We start from the raw sequence: 17,383 nt of genomic DNA on the forward strand, positions 1-17,383 counted from the left end.
CAGTGGGGCCCTGCGGCGCCGGGGCCGAAGTCTCCGCCGGGGCCGAAGCACCCGACGGCACCGGGGCCGAAGCGCCCGGGCCGCTTGGGCTCCCAGTAGGGCCGCTTGGCCTGAAGGCGCCGCGGAACCCGACGGAAGAAAGAGCGACCTCATGGCCATGAGGAAGGCGTCGATCTCCTCCGGCGTCGCGTTCTGCCCAGGGACCGGTGGGTATGGAGCAGGGCTCGACGCCTGCGACTCCGGCAGAGCCGCGTGGGCGGTGTCACCCGAACGCCCCGCCGCGCGAGCGTCAGGGGGAGTCAGAAGAGCGATGTCGCCTTTTTGACTTCTTGTGCCTCTTACCCGAGGACTTGGAGCCAGACGAGTGGTGTCGACTAGCCGAGCTGTGATGACTTCAGCCTCGCGACTGGTCCCTCTACCTCCTTCCGGACCTTGACCTTGAGCGGCGCGGGGCCAACTGCCGGAGCTCGAGGTGCTTATGGGACCGCTCCCGCCTAGCCTTCGACGTCAAGGCCCGACAGTCGGGGCAAGACTTGTCATCGTGGTAGGGCCCCAGGCAATGTAGGCACCGGCGATGGGGATCGGTAACCGACATCAATCGGTTGCAGTCAGCACAGGGCTTGAACCCGGGCATCCCTACCGGCACCGATGGAGTTGTAGACTTGAACGGGATCCAAAAAGGATCGAAAAAGCTTAGTCAAAAAGTGACTAAAGGGTACCACTTTCAGCACTTGCTGGCGCTGAAAAAAAGAACTGACGTCAGCGCGCGAGGGCGTTGTCTAAGTACTCCGACGCCGTCATCCCGGCGCCAACGACGCCAAACGCGGAGCCGCAGACGACACCTACCGACGCGCAGGGGTACTGCTACGCAAAATGTTTCGGATCCAGTCTGACGCCTGGGGATACTCTAAGGTAAGGAATCTAATACTAACCTTTTTCGTTCAGATATCCCAATATAATTGTAATGAGGGGGATAAGTATGCTCTATGAATGATAAAGGTCTGAATAATTCGAAATTTGGTGTTTCATGGTATTTGCGTATGAGTAGCCAGAATCTTGTCTCATTCGCTGTCAGTCAACAGAGACCCTCTTTCTCCCTCCCACCAGCTGCAGAGAGACGTCAAAGGCTGTAGGGTGAATGCAAGTAGATCTCCCGTCAGCCAATGTATTATATGACTTCCGTTGCCCATCACATGTAGATATTGAATAAGGCAAATGCATTTCGGATATAGTTTCCAAAGCGCTATCCGGTGGTAATTGGAGCCCCAGATAAAACCAATCAGTTGCTTGAGTTTGCGAAAGATTTTAGTTGGGACATAGACGGGAAGATTGGAGAAATGGTATAGGAGCCTGGGAAACAACATTTTAATTAGGACAATTCTGCCCATCACGTTTAACGGCAGAGTTTTCCAAAATTGTATTTGTGTCCTAATGGAAGATATAGCTCAGTGCAAGTTACTCTCCAATATGTCAGCGGGGCTACGATAAGGAAAATACTACTTACCTTATGCATCTGTTTTTGGCATGTAGAGCTGTAGATTCATATACTGTGGATAGTTCTAAATCTGGTGTTGGGCTCGGATGTTTGCAGTTTGTTTTTGTTCGATGAAGTCTTTGTAGTCACAAGATAGAGGACTCCCCCTTACGGTGATAGTGCGCATGGGCAGTGACTCCATCCCCAGATTATTTTCGCCATTAAGTGGGATGGAGTTAGTAAGAAATAGAAAGCGATGTCTATGTGAGATGTATCTAAGTAAAATAACACTGCAACAGATAAAGGTACCCGGGGAGGTGGGTTGGCGTATATGAATCTACAGCTCTACATGGCAAGAACAGATGCATACTGGTAAGTAGCATTTTCCGTTTGAGGCATAGGAGCTGTAGATCATATACTGTGCATAGACTATATAGCAGTTTTGTTTGTGGCGTTGGCTAACCTGTATCTGTTGCAGTGGTTTGAAAGAGTGTTCTTAAGACAGCCTGGCCCACACCTACTTGCTGTTTTGCCTGCACATATACACAATTGTGTTTTGGAAATGTGCGCAGTGTAGACCAAGTTGCAGCTTTGCAGATGTCATCTAATGGGAAATTCCCTAAGAATGCCATAGAAGCCCCTAGTTTGCAGGTAGATTGAGCTCTAGGGGGAATGTGCATAAGATGCAGGCTATTTGTTATTTGGGCCACTACATCTTGGATCATTCGCCACTGCTGGTCACGTATTCTTTGCAGAAATTTTGCCACAGAGTGCCCCTGTGGATGCTCAATGTCAAGTCACTAACTTATCAGGCCTTTGCAGGCACGTTGGGGGAAGACCCTGGACCAATATTTTGAGCAAAACTGGGAGAGTGCTAACATCAGGGCGTTCGAGTGGGACACATTGGCAGTAGTGTTGCACAGAATATGTATGGCCACCACAGTTGGTATCTGCCAGACATTGGAGGGGTACCCGACATGACAGGAGGCTGGGCTAGAATTGCTTGAGAAAGAACTGGCTGCTTCTCCTGAATCTATGGCAGAGTGGGATAAACAACGTCGCAGAGTGAGCAAATTGTGGAACCAGTTACAAAAGCATGTCACAAATGTGGGATGCCAAAGCTGGTATATGAAGGGTATAGGGGGGGGCGATTATTGGCACACCTGATCAGATGCGAAACTGAGGCGCACCCCATAATGGAGATTCAGTATCAGGAGTGTATGGAGCACACTCAGATGGCCATTAATTCGGGCTTTGCAACACAGTTGTGAACGGACTAAAGGGAGGCCCCTCGTATCCATGTAGAAAGTGTGCTATCCACTTATCTTTAAGAGTTCTCACTGTCAAACCTCTCTTCTGAGGACAGTGAGCAGTTGAATGCGGCACTTGAGAAACAAGAACTGCTGAATGTGGTGAGGGCACTGAAGACGGCTGAGTCACGGGTGAGATGGGCTCCCGGCAGAGTTCTGCAAACTCTTCCCCAACACCCTGATGATAAGTTATTAACTGTATATACTGAGGCCCTGTAGAAAAGTATCCTTCTGGACTCTATAAGGGAGGTCTTAATCATAATGTTGCCACAACCGGATTAAGACCCACTTGAGAGGTCTTTCTATAGCCTCTTTTCTATGCAAAACGTGGACCACAAAATTTGGCTAGACTGCTTCCACACTGTTCGCATCTGATCCATGTGGATCAGTCAGGATTTAGCCTGCGTAATTTTCGCCAACTGTCCCATGTGCTGCATGCCCTTGAGTTGCCTGGAGATTCTCTTGCGGCGGGACCCCCTTAATAGGCGATGTGCAGAATTGTAGCGCTTGCGTTAGAGTGGTGTTACCCGTATGTCTTGAGCGAGGTAATATCATGCCACAAAATAGGCAGACCGTGGACTTCCCTCCTCACTAACTTTGGCCATATTTTGGGTCTGACCAGCCACTGAACTCTGGTGGCCAGCATATATATTCATTCTTTTTTCTATGAGAAGTGACTAATTATGTGCTCCTGAAAAATGCCCCTGAACCCCGAGTGGGGACACCTAAGGGCAGAAACATGTTGACCTACTGTAGGGGTATATTTGTTGCTAACCCCTATTCCTCTGTATTTATCCCTGTCCCAGGGGGCCTCAGAATAAATCGCATTTTTCCTCCTGTAGACAGTTTTATTTCACATCTTATGTTTCACTGCACTCTGCCCTCCACCACTCTCCGCTTCATCCCTTGAAAACACATTAGCTCCTCTTCAAAGTCCAGAGAGTTTTAGACCACACCAATGATCATGCAGCCTTAGTGTGAGGAGGGAACCCAATATTCCACCTTCGGGTTGAGGGTTTTTGTCCTAAAAGAGGTTCTTCCCTCCTTTTTGGTTGGGACACTCAGGCAGACACCTAGACTGAAAAAGTGCAGGTCTAACCTTACTCCACTTTTCTTTAGGCTACTTGTAGTGAGTTTATACATTAGATGGGGAGGAGTACGATCTCCGTCACAGGGCCTCTACCCTAGATCCTTTGTGAGTTTTTGATTCTTAAGCGCTTGCCGATCGTGATATTGAATAGGCTTTTGACTTGGTGAGATGGGAACATGTCTGGGAGCTTCTGGAGAGTATGGGACTGGGTCACACCTATATCAAATGGGTCCAGCTGCTTTATAGCTCTCCCAAAGACAGTGTCAGGATGAGACGGGTCATCTTGGAGATCACAGACTTACATAGGGCCACCCATCAGGTGTGTCGCCAGTCTGTTGCTTGTTGCCATTGCAATGGAGCCCTTAGCCTGTAGACTCAGACATAACAGTGTCTCTCTATGCAGATGATGCCATGGTCTACTTATGCTGACCTAATATATGAGGCCCAATATTGCTCAACATATTGAGAGAACTTTGGAGGCATTCGGGACTGCAGGTTAACCGTGCTAAATCGATGCTCTTCCCATTGGGACTCTGGCAGACAGTCTCCCTGGACCGGCTTTCTCTGGTGAGATTACCCTGGAGGATGGATCACGTTAAATACCAACGCATGCAGATCGCACAAGGGGAACAGCGATCATTTGAACTGAATATGGGTTGGGTGCTTCGTGGTCTCCAAACCTCAATCGCGTTCCGGAATACTTTAAAACTGCCCAATGGGAAAAAGTGTGCTGATCAAGATGGTGGTCTTACCTAATTGTTTGTACGTCTTCCAGGGGGCCACGTCTGAGATTCCAAGAGACGTGTTTTGGAAATTGGACTCTTTGATGGTGGAGCTCCTTTGGGCTGGTAAGCGGTAGAGAGTAGCCCTCACTATGCTTCAAAGTGAAAGGGAGATGGAGGTTCCAGACCGAGAGCTTTGCTACCTGGCAGCCCAATTACAGTACACAGTAAATTGGCTAGATGGTGAACCGGATTGGGAGAGCGCTTGCTGGAAGGCACACACAATGGTCATCAACTTAGAGTGCTACTACTGCGTGGCCAAAATATACCAGACTTTTCCTCACTTGATTCAGCTCATGGGTAGGCTTTGGGACAGAACCGTAAAATCTGCTGTATGCCATACACGCCCTATTTGGTTATCTGGATTTTGCGCCCATTTGCCTAAATAGGTGGCATTAGGGCGGTTGATAACGGCAGTCAGGTGGATGCCTAATGTTTTCAGACCTCTATCTGGAGAGCTGTTTAGTTACCATGCAGGACGTAGCAGAATCTTCTAAAATAGGAGGTGCAATTTTCGCAATCTGCTACAATAGCAGCCACGGCGGGCAAACTATGTCCTTTCCCGATTTTACAAATACACTAGTGACTTCATTATCTAAAGTGGGAGAGGGGGTTGCATACTCCTCACATACATATATAGGGTGCTACATGCCCACAGGAAATTACTGCTGCTTCGTGTGGAGGAGGCTTGCCAGAAAGTCAGTGACAGTTCAATAACCCTTTATGAATAGATGTAGGGGTCGCAACCGCGATGAGGATGACCTGGTTGGCCTTAATAATCTTTACAGACTGGTGAGAGCATTTCCTTCCTTCCATGTGGCGAGATGGCCTCCCTGTGCGCCTGCTGAGAAGCCCATTTCCGCATACGAAGAGCACAATATCTGGGGGGGACATTGTGGACCTGGGAGGGGGGGCATCAAGGGAACTGGTGACTGCAGAGGGAGCTGCCTGACCCCCATGCCTGACCTTAAGATGTCGTCCTGAGGCTTCAATGCAAGTACATCCAACACAAGTGATCCCCCCTGAGGCTGCACAGCTGAATGGACACTCTTCTACAGTAATGTTTGGGATCCTCGGGGGCATATAGCCATGGGCACTCCTTGCGGTGCGCACATCGAGGCACTTTAACCAATTTTGAAGGCTAATTAAGAGCTCCCCGGGAGTGGTGCTGGGCCTGGACCTGCATATATGCATCCGAAGAAAACACAACCCTACAAGGTCTCAAGCTATTTTGGGACCTCCAACGCAGAGGACGGAGGCCAAGAGCGCATTCAGACGGGGGGGAGGGGGGGGTGATGGCGCTCACCCACGAGGACCTGCTGGTGAGGCTCAGACTTCAAAAAAGAATTGTGGGATGACATCAAAGCAGATATAAGCACCTCCTTTGATGCCTTTAAATCTGAGATGGGCTCCAAACTCAGTGATCCAAGGGCAGATGTGGACTCCGAGGACCTACACCCTTGGCCTCGAGGTGAAATGCCAGCGCTTCTCTCGATGCCTTCAAATCTGCCCCTTACCCTTCCTTGCTACATCAACTTTGTCCCCTAGGTTCCCCTTACCCTTCCTTGCTCCATCCACCTTGTCCCCTATGTTCTTTAAATGCTTTTCTTGATTCATATGTAACTTTTAACTGATGTAAATTGCAACATTATTGTTCCTCATGTAAAGCGCTCTGATTCCTTCGGGTCTAGCCAGCGCTATATAAAACTCATTAAATAAATATATTCCCATTTAGTACTCTTTCTCTCTTTGTCTACTACCCTAGCTCCTATCCCCTCTCCCCTTAATCTCTCCCCTTATCTGCTACTCTGCCTAGCCCCCTGTCATTTGTGCCCTTTGACTAAGCACTCCTTCTCCCCTTCTTGGGGAAAGATCCAATATTTATACTCGGGAGTCTAAGCAGACCCGCTGAGAGTCCACTGCGCCAAGGGAGCCACTCACAGCTGAGGTATGGTATGGCACCCTTTCCCAAAGCACTCCCTCTCCCCTTTTTGGGGGAAGGATCCAGTATGTAGGCCTTGGAGTCTCAGAGACTCCTCTGAGAGAGTCCACTGCGAAAAGGGAGCCTTTTGCAACAGAGATAGGGAAGTGATACTACTTCCCCCTGGGATCACAGCTTACTGGACTTTGGACATTGCTTTGACTCGTCTACCGGTTTGTGTCCCCGTCGCCCTTCCCCTCCTCTTTCCATGCTGTCTCTCTCACCCTCTCCTCCTCTTTCCCGCCTTCATTATCTGACAACTTATCCAGCTCCTATCCCCCTCCCCGGATTCTCTCCCCTTGCTGCTTTTTCCCTTACGTATTTGTGCTTATTGTTTATCTCAGCCTTACAAGTAAATATGTTGCCATGCTCTAATAACTGTGTAACTTTGTAACGATGTAACCTGTAACTATGATCTGATACTCATGTAAAGCGCTCTGATACCTCTGGGTCTATCCAGCGCTATATAAAATCTTTAAAATAAATAAATAAGCGACAGGTTCAAGCAGATTCAGTATAATATTGTACACATAGTATAGATGTCCCCTAAGAGACTACATTACTTATATCCAGATATGGGGGTAATGATGTCCTCGCTGTGGAATGATGGCATCAGACTTTTTACAAGTGCTGCGGCATTGCACTGCAATTGTACCTTTCTGGATTGAGGTTCTGTCCTGTATTAAACATGTTATTGGCTTGCATGTCCCCAAACCGATTCTTAGTTGCCTGTTAGGGCGACTCTCCCTGATAATCCTAAAAAACTCTGAGCAGGATATATGAGATACTGGGGCTCATTGTGGCAAAGCAGTGAATAGCGATCCACTGGATTAGCCTTCAGTCCCTGAAGGTTGAGATTTGGAAACAGGACCTCATTGAGTGGGCCGGTGCTGAAGAAGCACACATGAAAAAACATGCAGGGACGAGAAGGCTGAAGACGTCTTTTTGGCCGTGGGCACTATGACACAGATAATACTGGAACCCCCGGAGGAGGCTATCATATGGGAAAACATTGAGACGGAGGGTGAGGGTTGAACGATTCAGGAACCACAGGACTATATTCCCAGTCCAGAAATAGTTTATTACATTTGTCTGACTATATGGAATGACACTGTGACTTTTATTAAATAGATTTCCAAGTGCCTTTTCTTTGTGTCTGATTGGAAGCTGGGGGGAGGGGTGGGGGGGTGGAGGGGGCAACGGGGAGGGTATTTCTCTATAATAAACAGTTGGTGTTTCAATGTGTGCACAGAAGCTTGATGGCAATTATAGGGGCATTACAGGGGCTTGATGGCAGTACCCAGTACACTGTCTGAGTACAGGGTGGGGAATGGAACATTATCAGTGGTTAATGACTGTATGGCTGCATTTCCTACTAAGTAATTCTTTCTTGCCACTATGGTTTTATTTACTGCTGAATTGTATGTCCACCAACCATTGAAAGTCTGAAAATAAACATGTTATAAAAAACGGAGGCATAGCTTCTTCATCATTAAACTCACTGAACTAACATTGACTGATGTGTGTCAAGTCTCTCCACAAATTCCTCAATGGTTTCACCAACTTTCTGGCATTCTTGGTTGACGATGTATCTTTCGTAATCAACATTTGGCAACAGATTAAACTAGAGATTAAAACATTTTCTTAATCTGAAAATGTGACTATTAGTTTTGATTTCTTTTACACTATCACCAGCAAAACCTTTGATACATACTTGACAATCTATTTGTTATCAATCTCTTCAAGTGCATCAATGAAATCATCAAATGTCCTTATCCACGCAGTCGTTCTACTGCCAATATTTTGCTTTCTGAGGGTATTGAATGGTAGTGGTGGTTTCAGGAAAGCGGCAGCCTTGTAATCATTTCTGGGAGTGGCAGATTTGGAGGGTGGAGTTCTCTTTGGCTTACTCTGCTTTTAATTGTGAACCTGTTCATGTGAGCCATCTCTTCGGCCTTGAGACGTGTGGGCCTCTGGATCATCCTAATGACTTTTGGAAAGACTGCCTCTGTCTTTGCTCCATTAGAGAAGCAGCGTTTTACTGTTCCAAATATATTGGAAGGGTTTGGTGATTATGATGCACTTGTCAAACACAACCACTGTGCTTGGTCTGGGTTGCAGTGCCTGGCGCAGAGGTCATACCGGCTCACTTTACTCCAGTTCTAATGAGTGAATAACAGATTTATTCTCTGGCATGCATTGTGCGCGCTTTGTCTTCGCCACTTTTTAATTGTAATGTTATCTTGCGATCTGTGGTTATCAATAGATGCTCTTTGAAAACCTGGCTATATCTTCCTTCAGATTGAACACTCCATATTGTGTATGATAGTATATTGCGTAGCGGCATTTGTGGTAAAAATATGCCTTGTCTAGTGGTATTTTCCAATGACAAGTAGTCTTCAAGTGTGTTTATTCAAGAGGCTGTAATGAACAAAGGAGTAAACAACTTTTGGAATGCACAAATGTATTAAATGGCAGCTCAAGATTTGATGTGTCAAAGTGAAAGTAATCTGGTAAACCTATGCATTTTCATTCCAGGTCAGAACACCAGATTTGCAATTCTGGGCTTTAATTAACCCCTTCCATGCTCATGACGAGCTCAGCTTGTAATGCATTACACTGCTTGTGTGCGCATGACGAGCTCAGCATGGTGTTTAAAGACTCCTCAGCACAGAGGGAGAATTGCTGTAGCATTGATGTGGTTAACAAAATCCGTGCTTTTGGGGACTTCAAGAGAACCAACTTGACTAACAGACATAATAATGATGTTTAAAAGGAAAGCCCAGACAGAGAAAACTATGATCATCTGCCATATAGTCCTAGGGCAAACCGCAAATTGAAAGCTAGTGAATACGGAGAGCAACAAAAGTGCAACTTGTGGCATGTTTATTTTTGAAAACTAAGAGTATGTCATATTTGGAAACAAATTACTTAAAAAAAAAATACTAACCCAGATTCATATAATTTATAAATCATTGTGAAATTATTCAAATGAAATACTTCCCATTAAAATCAATGCAAACTGTTATGTAGCTCTTGGCAGCCTTCATTTTTAGACCAAAAAGGCTCAGGATCTGCTCCAAAATGCAGACCTCTAGTACCTGTGCAGTCCCAAGACTGGAGGAGGCAGGGAGTGTTTCAGTTGGAGGATTCCTTGATACTGCATAGTAAATAGCCGGGGACAGAAGGACTTTGCTACAGACCATCATCAATTGAGAATGTAATGGCAACACAAATTCAAAACAAAGTTCAAATGTTTTTGGTTATGTCAGAGTAAAATCTGATCGACATTAAGAACAACCTGCACATTATTATGACTGAGCATTTCTTGAAACACACATGGACTGGGGGGCTTACCAGAAAAATGCTTCACTCTGGCAGGCATGGGGATAGCACAGCAGAACAAAGAAAGGAAAGAGACTGGTCATCAATGTCTATCCTGAGGTTTGGTGCAGCCCCAGGGTAATGGCCAGTTTCTGCACAGAGCCAAAGGATTATGTGCTAGGAGTATGGTAAACAATGGGGGGCAAGGTACAACCTGGCCTTTTGTACAGAATATAAAACAAAGTTAGGGTCTGCTGCAGGCCATGCAGGTCTCACTTGCTGACCACTTCGGGCATAGCCAGTCAGGTGCCTCTAGCAGCACTGGTGAGTCACTGGAAGAACAATGAAAGATATCCAACAGCTTCTCTATATACCTTCACACTAGTCAGTCTAAACATAAATCTCCCTACAGCACCAGCAAGCGTACAAGCAAGACTACATGTGGTGATGTTCTGTAGGATAGCAAGAAAGCCAGTGAGAAGCCATTAAGCAAATGGTAAAGCTGGTGAAACAAACCAATGAGAGATGCGGAAATTTCAAGTGTATTACATACTATAACTGGCAAACGGCAGGACAATTAAGGCTTGAATTAAAGAATATCATCTTGTGGCAGCTTACCTGGATGTTCTGTTCTGTAAACCGTTTTCCTGAGTCCACTGCACTATCCAGCTGATGAAGCAGAGAACGGATTATATCAATTTTCGATGAAAAGCCATTCTCTGTGGTCTTTTCTGAATTCTTTGGCTCAGGTGTATGGATAAGAGATGCAATTCCACTAACCAACCTCAAGGTTAAGGACCGGATTTTTAACCATATTGTTTCTTCCTCCAGTGATAATTTCATGTGCTCTTCTGAAATGTCCCTGAAAACAGAAATCAGCTATTTAACACTACATGGCATGGAAATATGTTGTTCTCCCTTTGAAAGGATTGTAAAAAGAATAGATATTCAGTTTTCAGAGAAGAAAATATTACTTCCCTTCATTAACAGTATTTCTGGTCGATACCTAATTTCCTTCCAGATTCCTCATATTATCACTACCTTTTTCAGACTGTGTCTGAAAACGTTCTCAAAAGAATTGCCACCAATTGGCACCAAATGGCTCCAGCACGTGATGTCACCGAAGCATATAAGGAGCTAACCAGTTTGGTGAGAGTTCCAGAGTCTTGTGAGGGAAGTGACAAATCGCTAGGAAGATTAAGAATACCAAAGGTAAGTAACCTGATTGATACATTTTCCTGCAGATTCCTCACCTTGCGACCTCCCTGGGAGGTGTGGCTAGTTAACCAAGGAAATCATGCAACACTGCTCAGGCAAAGTACCCGCCACTGTGTTCCTCAGATGTGTGCCGTAGTGCTATGTAAAGTATGCAATAACTACCAAGTAGGTCGGCAGCTCGTGGAAATTGGGACGTATCAGTAAAAAGCTGTGGAAGCATTAGTACAACTGTGAAATTGGGACGTATCAGGAAAAAGCTGTGGAAGCATTAGTACAACTGTGCTCCTGAGAAAATTTCCTGGGCAGGGTAAAGAATATCTTGAATACCCAATACAAAATGTGAGCTTGCCCACCACCAGGGCCTTTTTACTTCCAGCATAGCCCATAAAGAGCTGGTCATTAACTCAGTCTTTCCCTGTGTGGGCAATGTATAATGACACCACATGCCAGGGGTCCAGTCTATGCAGACGATCCTCCGTGGTTAAAAGCTGGGGAGGAAAATCAGATGAAGGCTTAATAGACTGGACCATATGATACACAGATACCGCATTGTGTAAGAAGGGCGACAGGTGAGAAGGAACAACTTATCTAGGTAGAAAATAATGAAGTGCCTAAAGTCCTCTGATTTTGTGATCAGAAGTAATCACCAAAGATAGAATTGTTTTTAAGAGTAGTCAAACTGGGCAGCCAAGCATCAACTCGAATGGAGATGCCATCAAGAAGAAGAAAACCAGGCTCAAATCCAATGAAGAACAATAAAAGAGTGTGAAGGAACAAAGACGACAAAACTTTCAGAAAATGTCTCACTAGTGGCGATTTAAATAGTGAAGGTTGATCAGGAACACTAACGTAGACTGCTAAAGCCCACTCAGTGGGAGAGGCCCAAGTACGACCAGGGCAACATATAACGCGTACCATAAGCTGCTTGCCCAGTCGGAAACCGCTACACCTGTTTCTCCTGCACTTCCAGCCACACTTTGGACAAAGATGAGTACAGCAGACCCCAAGACTAGATTAACATACAGGCATCCCCTAGACAATCATCCAGCTGGAAATGAATGGAAGAACAGATGGTACTACCTGTTCTTGTCCGCTCATCATAGAAGGAGCGACATTGCCGGTCCTATCTACATATACTCCACATCCACAGATAGATACACTATCAGTGGATGAAGTACGTAAAATATACAAAGACACAGTCAGGCTATACAGACACATTGTACAGTTTGTCATGCAAACATTAACAGTCCAACCATAGAGAAACGCTCCAGTTGGTCCACACCAGACCATACCTATGATTAATCAATCAATCAAAGACATTTGTAGAGCGCACTACCTACCCGTGGGGTCTCGAGGCGCTTTTGGGGGGGGGTGCCGCTACTGCTCGAACAGCCAGGTCTTGAGCTTCTTCCTGAAGGAGAGGTGGTCTTGGGTCAGGCGCAGGTCGGCCAGGAGGGAGTTCCAGGTCTTGGCGGCCAGGTAGGAGAAGGACCTTCCCCCTGTGGTGGCTCTGCGGATGCGTGGGACGGCGGCGAGGGCGTGGCTGGCGGAGCGGAGGTGGCGTTTGGGAGCATAGAAGTTGATTCGGTTGTTGAGGTAGCTCGGACCTTGGTCGTGGAGAGCTTTGTGTGCATGGGTAAGGAGGCGGAAGGTGATTCTCTTGTTGACCGGGAGCCAGTGCAGGTCTCTTAGGTGTCCGGAGATGTGGCTGTGTCGTGGGACGTCGAGGATGAGTCTGGCTGAGGCGTTCTGGATGCGCTGGAGTCTCTTCTGGATCTTGGCGGTGGTTCCGGCGTAGAGTGCGTTGCCGTAGTCCAGTCGGCTGGTGACGAGGGCCTGGGTGACGGTCTTCCTGGTCTCTGTGGGGATCCACCAGAAGATCTTCCGAAGCATGCGCAGGATGTTGAAGCACGACGAGGAGACGGCGTTGACTTGCCTGGCCATGGAGAGGGAGGAGTCCAGGATGAAACCCAGGTTGCGTGCGTGGTCCGTCGGTTTGGGTGCGGTGCCCAGGGCGGGGGGCCACCAGGAGTCGTCCCAGGCGGAGGGCGAGGAGCCCAGAATGAGGACCTCCGTCTTGTCTGAGTTCAGTTTCAGGCGGCTCGTCGTCATCCACTCGGCTACCTCTCTCATCCCTTCGTGCAGGTTGGCTCTGGCGGCGGCTGGGTCGTTGGTCAGGGAGAGGATCAGCTGGGTGTCGTCGGCGTAGGAGATTATGTTGAGGTTGTGTTGGCGTCCGATGGCCGCGAGGGGGCTCATGTAGACGTTGAAGAGAGTCGGGCTCAGTGAGGATCCTTGAGGGACGCCGCAGATGACTTCGGTGGCCTCTGACTTGTACGGTGGTAGGCGGACTCTCTGTGTTCTTCCGTCGAGGAAGGAGACGATCCATTCCAGTGCCTTCTCCTGGATTCCGACGTTGCTGAGGCGCTGCACTAGGGTGCGGTGGCAGACCGTGTCGAAAGCCGCGGAGAGGTCTAGGAGGATGAGGGCCGCTGTTTCTCCGTTGTCCATCAGGGCTCGGATGTCATCAGTGGCGGCGATGAGGGCGGTCTCGGTGCTGTGGTTGGCACGGAATCCGGACTGCGATGGGTCGAGGGATACATTCGTCTCGAGGAAGGCGGCCAGCTGTTTGTTAACGGTCTTCTCGATGACTTTGGCTGGGAACGGGAGGAGAGAGATGGGGCGGTAATTCTTGAGTTCGGTGGGGTCTGCCGTAGGTTTCTTGAGTAGAGCGCTGAGTTCAGCGTGCTTCCAGCTCTCGGGGAAGGTGGCGGTGTCGAATGAGGAGTTGATGATGTCCCGCAGGTGGGGTGCGATGACCGCGTCGGCTTTGTTGAAGACGTTGTGAGGGCAGGGGTCGGTCGGAGATCCGGAGTGGACGGAGTTCATCGTGTGGGCAGTGTCTTCGGTGTTGACTGGGGTCCAGGCGCGGAGGGTGGTGGTGGGCGGCGTTGCTGCGGTCGTGGCGTGCGTCGGTTGGGTGCTGAAGCTGTGGTGTATGTCCGCGATCTTGACACTGAAATCAGTAATGGGGACAATTCTTTGTAAACGGGAGCAAATTCCGGTCTGGATAGCACAAAAAATTGTACAGCTGGAAGCAGTATTTCCCCATACGGATCAGCAGAATAGAAGGCTAACAATTTGCTTGCTAATGGGGATGGTTCCCTCGATTGAGGAATGTACCACTTAGGGAACAATCTTTGCTGCAGTTTACATCAGAATACACAGTACTCTTTCCTTGGCAGTTGTTCCACGTGTATTGAAACACAAAGAATGAGTATGGGGCAGGACCTGCACTGGACTTGGGAATGAAACTGATGTGTAATTTTGCCCAAGTCTCTGCAATCATGCGGAGCAATATACAGAGGGAAACAGCAGCAGTGTCCTTACACAGCCGCCTTAGGGACATAGCATCTAGAAATAGGGAGCGAGAATTACCAAAAATTATCGTAGAAACCTATGCTGAATTAGGTAGAGAATATGGGAACAAAAGCAGAGAAGCCACAAATGGCGAGTAGTCCCGACAAGGACAACTCTAAGCAAGCACCCACTTCAAAAAAGAAATGGGAAAACAAAAAATTGTAAAAATAATTCAGAAAATAATTCACGATCCAGCGATGGGTCTCCCTAAAGTAGGGGGTCCTCTGAAAACATGTCCCCAGGCCCGGCAAGTTTATTCTGTATAAGGGTCACCACTTGTTTTATCCTTGGCCAACAGCCAGCCGTGCATGATCACACTTGTTTAGAAAAGCAACAGTAATTGTTTTCAAAACATTTAGGATTGTTTTCAAAACATTTAGGATTGTTTTCAAAACATTTAGGATTGTTTTCAAAACATTTAGGATTGTTTTCAAAACATTTAGGATTGTTTTCAAAACATTTAGGATTGTTTTCAAAAACATATTGATTCTAGAAAAACTCAGGAGTGACCACTTTAGCATAAAAGGCCCCAACTCCCTCCAAAAAATTAGAGGAGAATTCCTTCCAGGCTAAGACGGGGTGTCCTGCATGCCGAATCTCCGACACGCAGCATTCTGACATCCCTTGGGGGTTGTCATCCTTGACGCAGAGATGGGGTCCTTCATTCCAAACCATCAGGTTAGGATAGGTACATTTAGCCAAATTACTTAGGGTGCGCACTTTAGGAATATGCAAGTGCTAGTGTTTTTATCTGAAATGCTTATGTTGTTATTATTAACACTATGGTAGAAATGTATCTACTATTATATTGGTACTAGCAATCCCTTTTGAATGCTGGTCTCCTGATTGTCGCAGCATATATGTTTTACACCAGTTTGTAGCTGGACCAATAAATACTTATCGAAACGTCCTATTTGCCAGCCTGTGTATTTTTTGAGAGAAAGCAAGCACAATTGTCTGAGCGAAAAGTACTGGGAATGAGACAGTTCCCTCAGCCAAGAACCAACCTGACCGGAAGATCATTTTTATAGAACTTACATCATGTCGAGGGATAGAGAGCAAAATGTCTGGTTGTGTGGACAAATGTAGAAGTACTATTGACTAGTGGTGAGTGACTGGAAAGCAGTATGACTGGCGCTTGGGGAGTAGACCATGTTTAAGGTCTGTAGAGATGGAAGACTAGAATGGGCAACATGTGCATTTTCAGTTTTTCAGGAGCATGCAAGTCTAGGACAGATTATGAAAATCCCTGGAGGGAATGGAAAGCTCAGCTTGAGCAGAAGAAAGCAATGACACTGGACGAAAGATCAGCTCTTATTACAGGCTCATATACAAATCAAGGTACATTTATCTAATGCCAACATACTTTCTTTCCCAGCCAATATAAAGCTAGAGCTGGAATATAGATAATGCATGTGGCTAATGTAAGAAGAATGTGATTTTATTATCATATGTGGTGATAAAAATATACTGCAGGATTCTTAGATGTATGACCGACATCAGCACTTCTAGCCTAATTATTATTTCCCTGACATATCCAGATCGTGTGTTGATCCATATACAGTATAAGAGGATCGTAGATGTATATTATTATACACAAAAGCCAACATATTTTTTCTAGAATGCCACCTTGGGGCCTTCAGACCGTGTGGTTTATCATACCCGCAAAACCTTCTCTTGAATAACATAACTAAAATTCATAGCTACTTGTTACCAATATATTACTCAAAGGTTACCTGTAATGTGCTACCAAAACATTCAATGTATTTTACTGAAAGATGATTAAGAGCGATACGGTTTTAAATGCAAGTTTCATTGAGGAAATCAAAATTCAAATTATTTACGTGGCAATATAGATACCCTCATGTATCTATCGATATATTCCACAAACAAGGGATTTCAAAGTGTTTCTGTATATGGGCAATACATCTAATGATAGTGATGAGGGAAATCCAAACCCAAGCCCTACATTCTTTTTGGGGTCTTTTGACAAATAAGTCAATTAAATGCCCCATTTTCCCCCTGCTGCATTCCACTCTCTTTATAATAAATGCACTAAAACATTTCAGCGGAAAATTGATTTCGGGATATTGCCGCTGTGTAGGCTTTATTTTTTTTAAACAAATTAAAAATGCTCTTAAAAAATTTAACAATATAGTCTAGTCCCTGGATGTATGAAATAATTCTCCTTTTGGTCCAATGACTTAACTAACTCAGTTTCTTATAACAGACTTGCGTACCGGTCTTTGGGATCCCAATTAAAGAGAACAGTCAGGTCCCGGTTGTCCCGCAGGTCCGTCCATGGAATGTCATCCTCCTCTGGACTCAAACCCATGGACTTTATACTTTCTTCTAAGCTGACAGATCTGTTGAGACCAAAGGTAGAACAGCAGAGAAATTAGCATACTGCCTTTGCATAAGAGCAAACGGAGCAACACATGACCTGAATGCTTACGATCAAGCTGGTCTTTTCCCAGTGCAAATCTGGATTTCAGCTAGGTTGTTCTCCACATATAATGTAATCACACACTAACATTTTCTGCTAGGCCTCTTTAAGCGTAAACTAAGGAGCAATTTGAACAAGGGCATCCATACACTCCTCTCTCAAAGCATTAAAACATTGCAATACATTAGCTTTTACAAAGTTTCATTCTTTACAAATGTTTTTCTTTCTTCTCATGATATCCACACGAAATGAGGCAACAGACATTTAAAATAAAACACAAGACGTTAATCTAGTGCAAATTTACTACATGGCTGCAAGTGCAGATCGAATTAAGAGAT

At 46.2% G+C, this 17,383-nt stretch overlaps 1 protein-coding gene across 1 annotated transcript in view; it reads right to left on the minus strand.

The window, feature by feature from the left end:
- Positions 1–17,383, minus strand: part of NAA25 (N-alpha-acetyltransferase 25, NatB auxiliary subunit) — an 893,576-nt gene that overhangs the window by 264,429 nt on the left and 611,764 nt on the right. The window contains exons 17-18 of the mRNA XM_086943077.1: positions 16,840–16,965; positions 10,580–10,823 (exon numbers count right to left, since the gene is read on the minus strand). Coding sequence (XP_086799203.1) covers positions 10,580–10,823; positions 16,840–16,965 — 370 coding nt within the window. The remainder of the gene's footprint in view (positions 1–10,579; positions 10,824–16,839; positions 16,966–17,383) is intronic.

Source organism: Lissotriton vulgaris, chromosome 11 (assembly GCF_964263255.1).
Source record: "Lissotriton vulgaris chromosome 11, aLisVul1.2, whole genome shotgun sequence".
In the NCBI taxonomy this organism is placed as follows: domain Eukaryota; kingdom Metazoa; phylum Chordata; class Amphibia; order Caudata; family Salamandridae; genus Lissotriton; species Lissotriton vulgaris.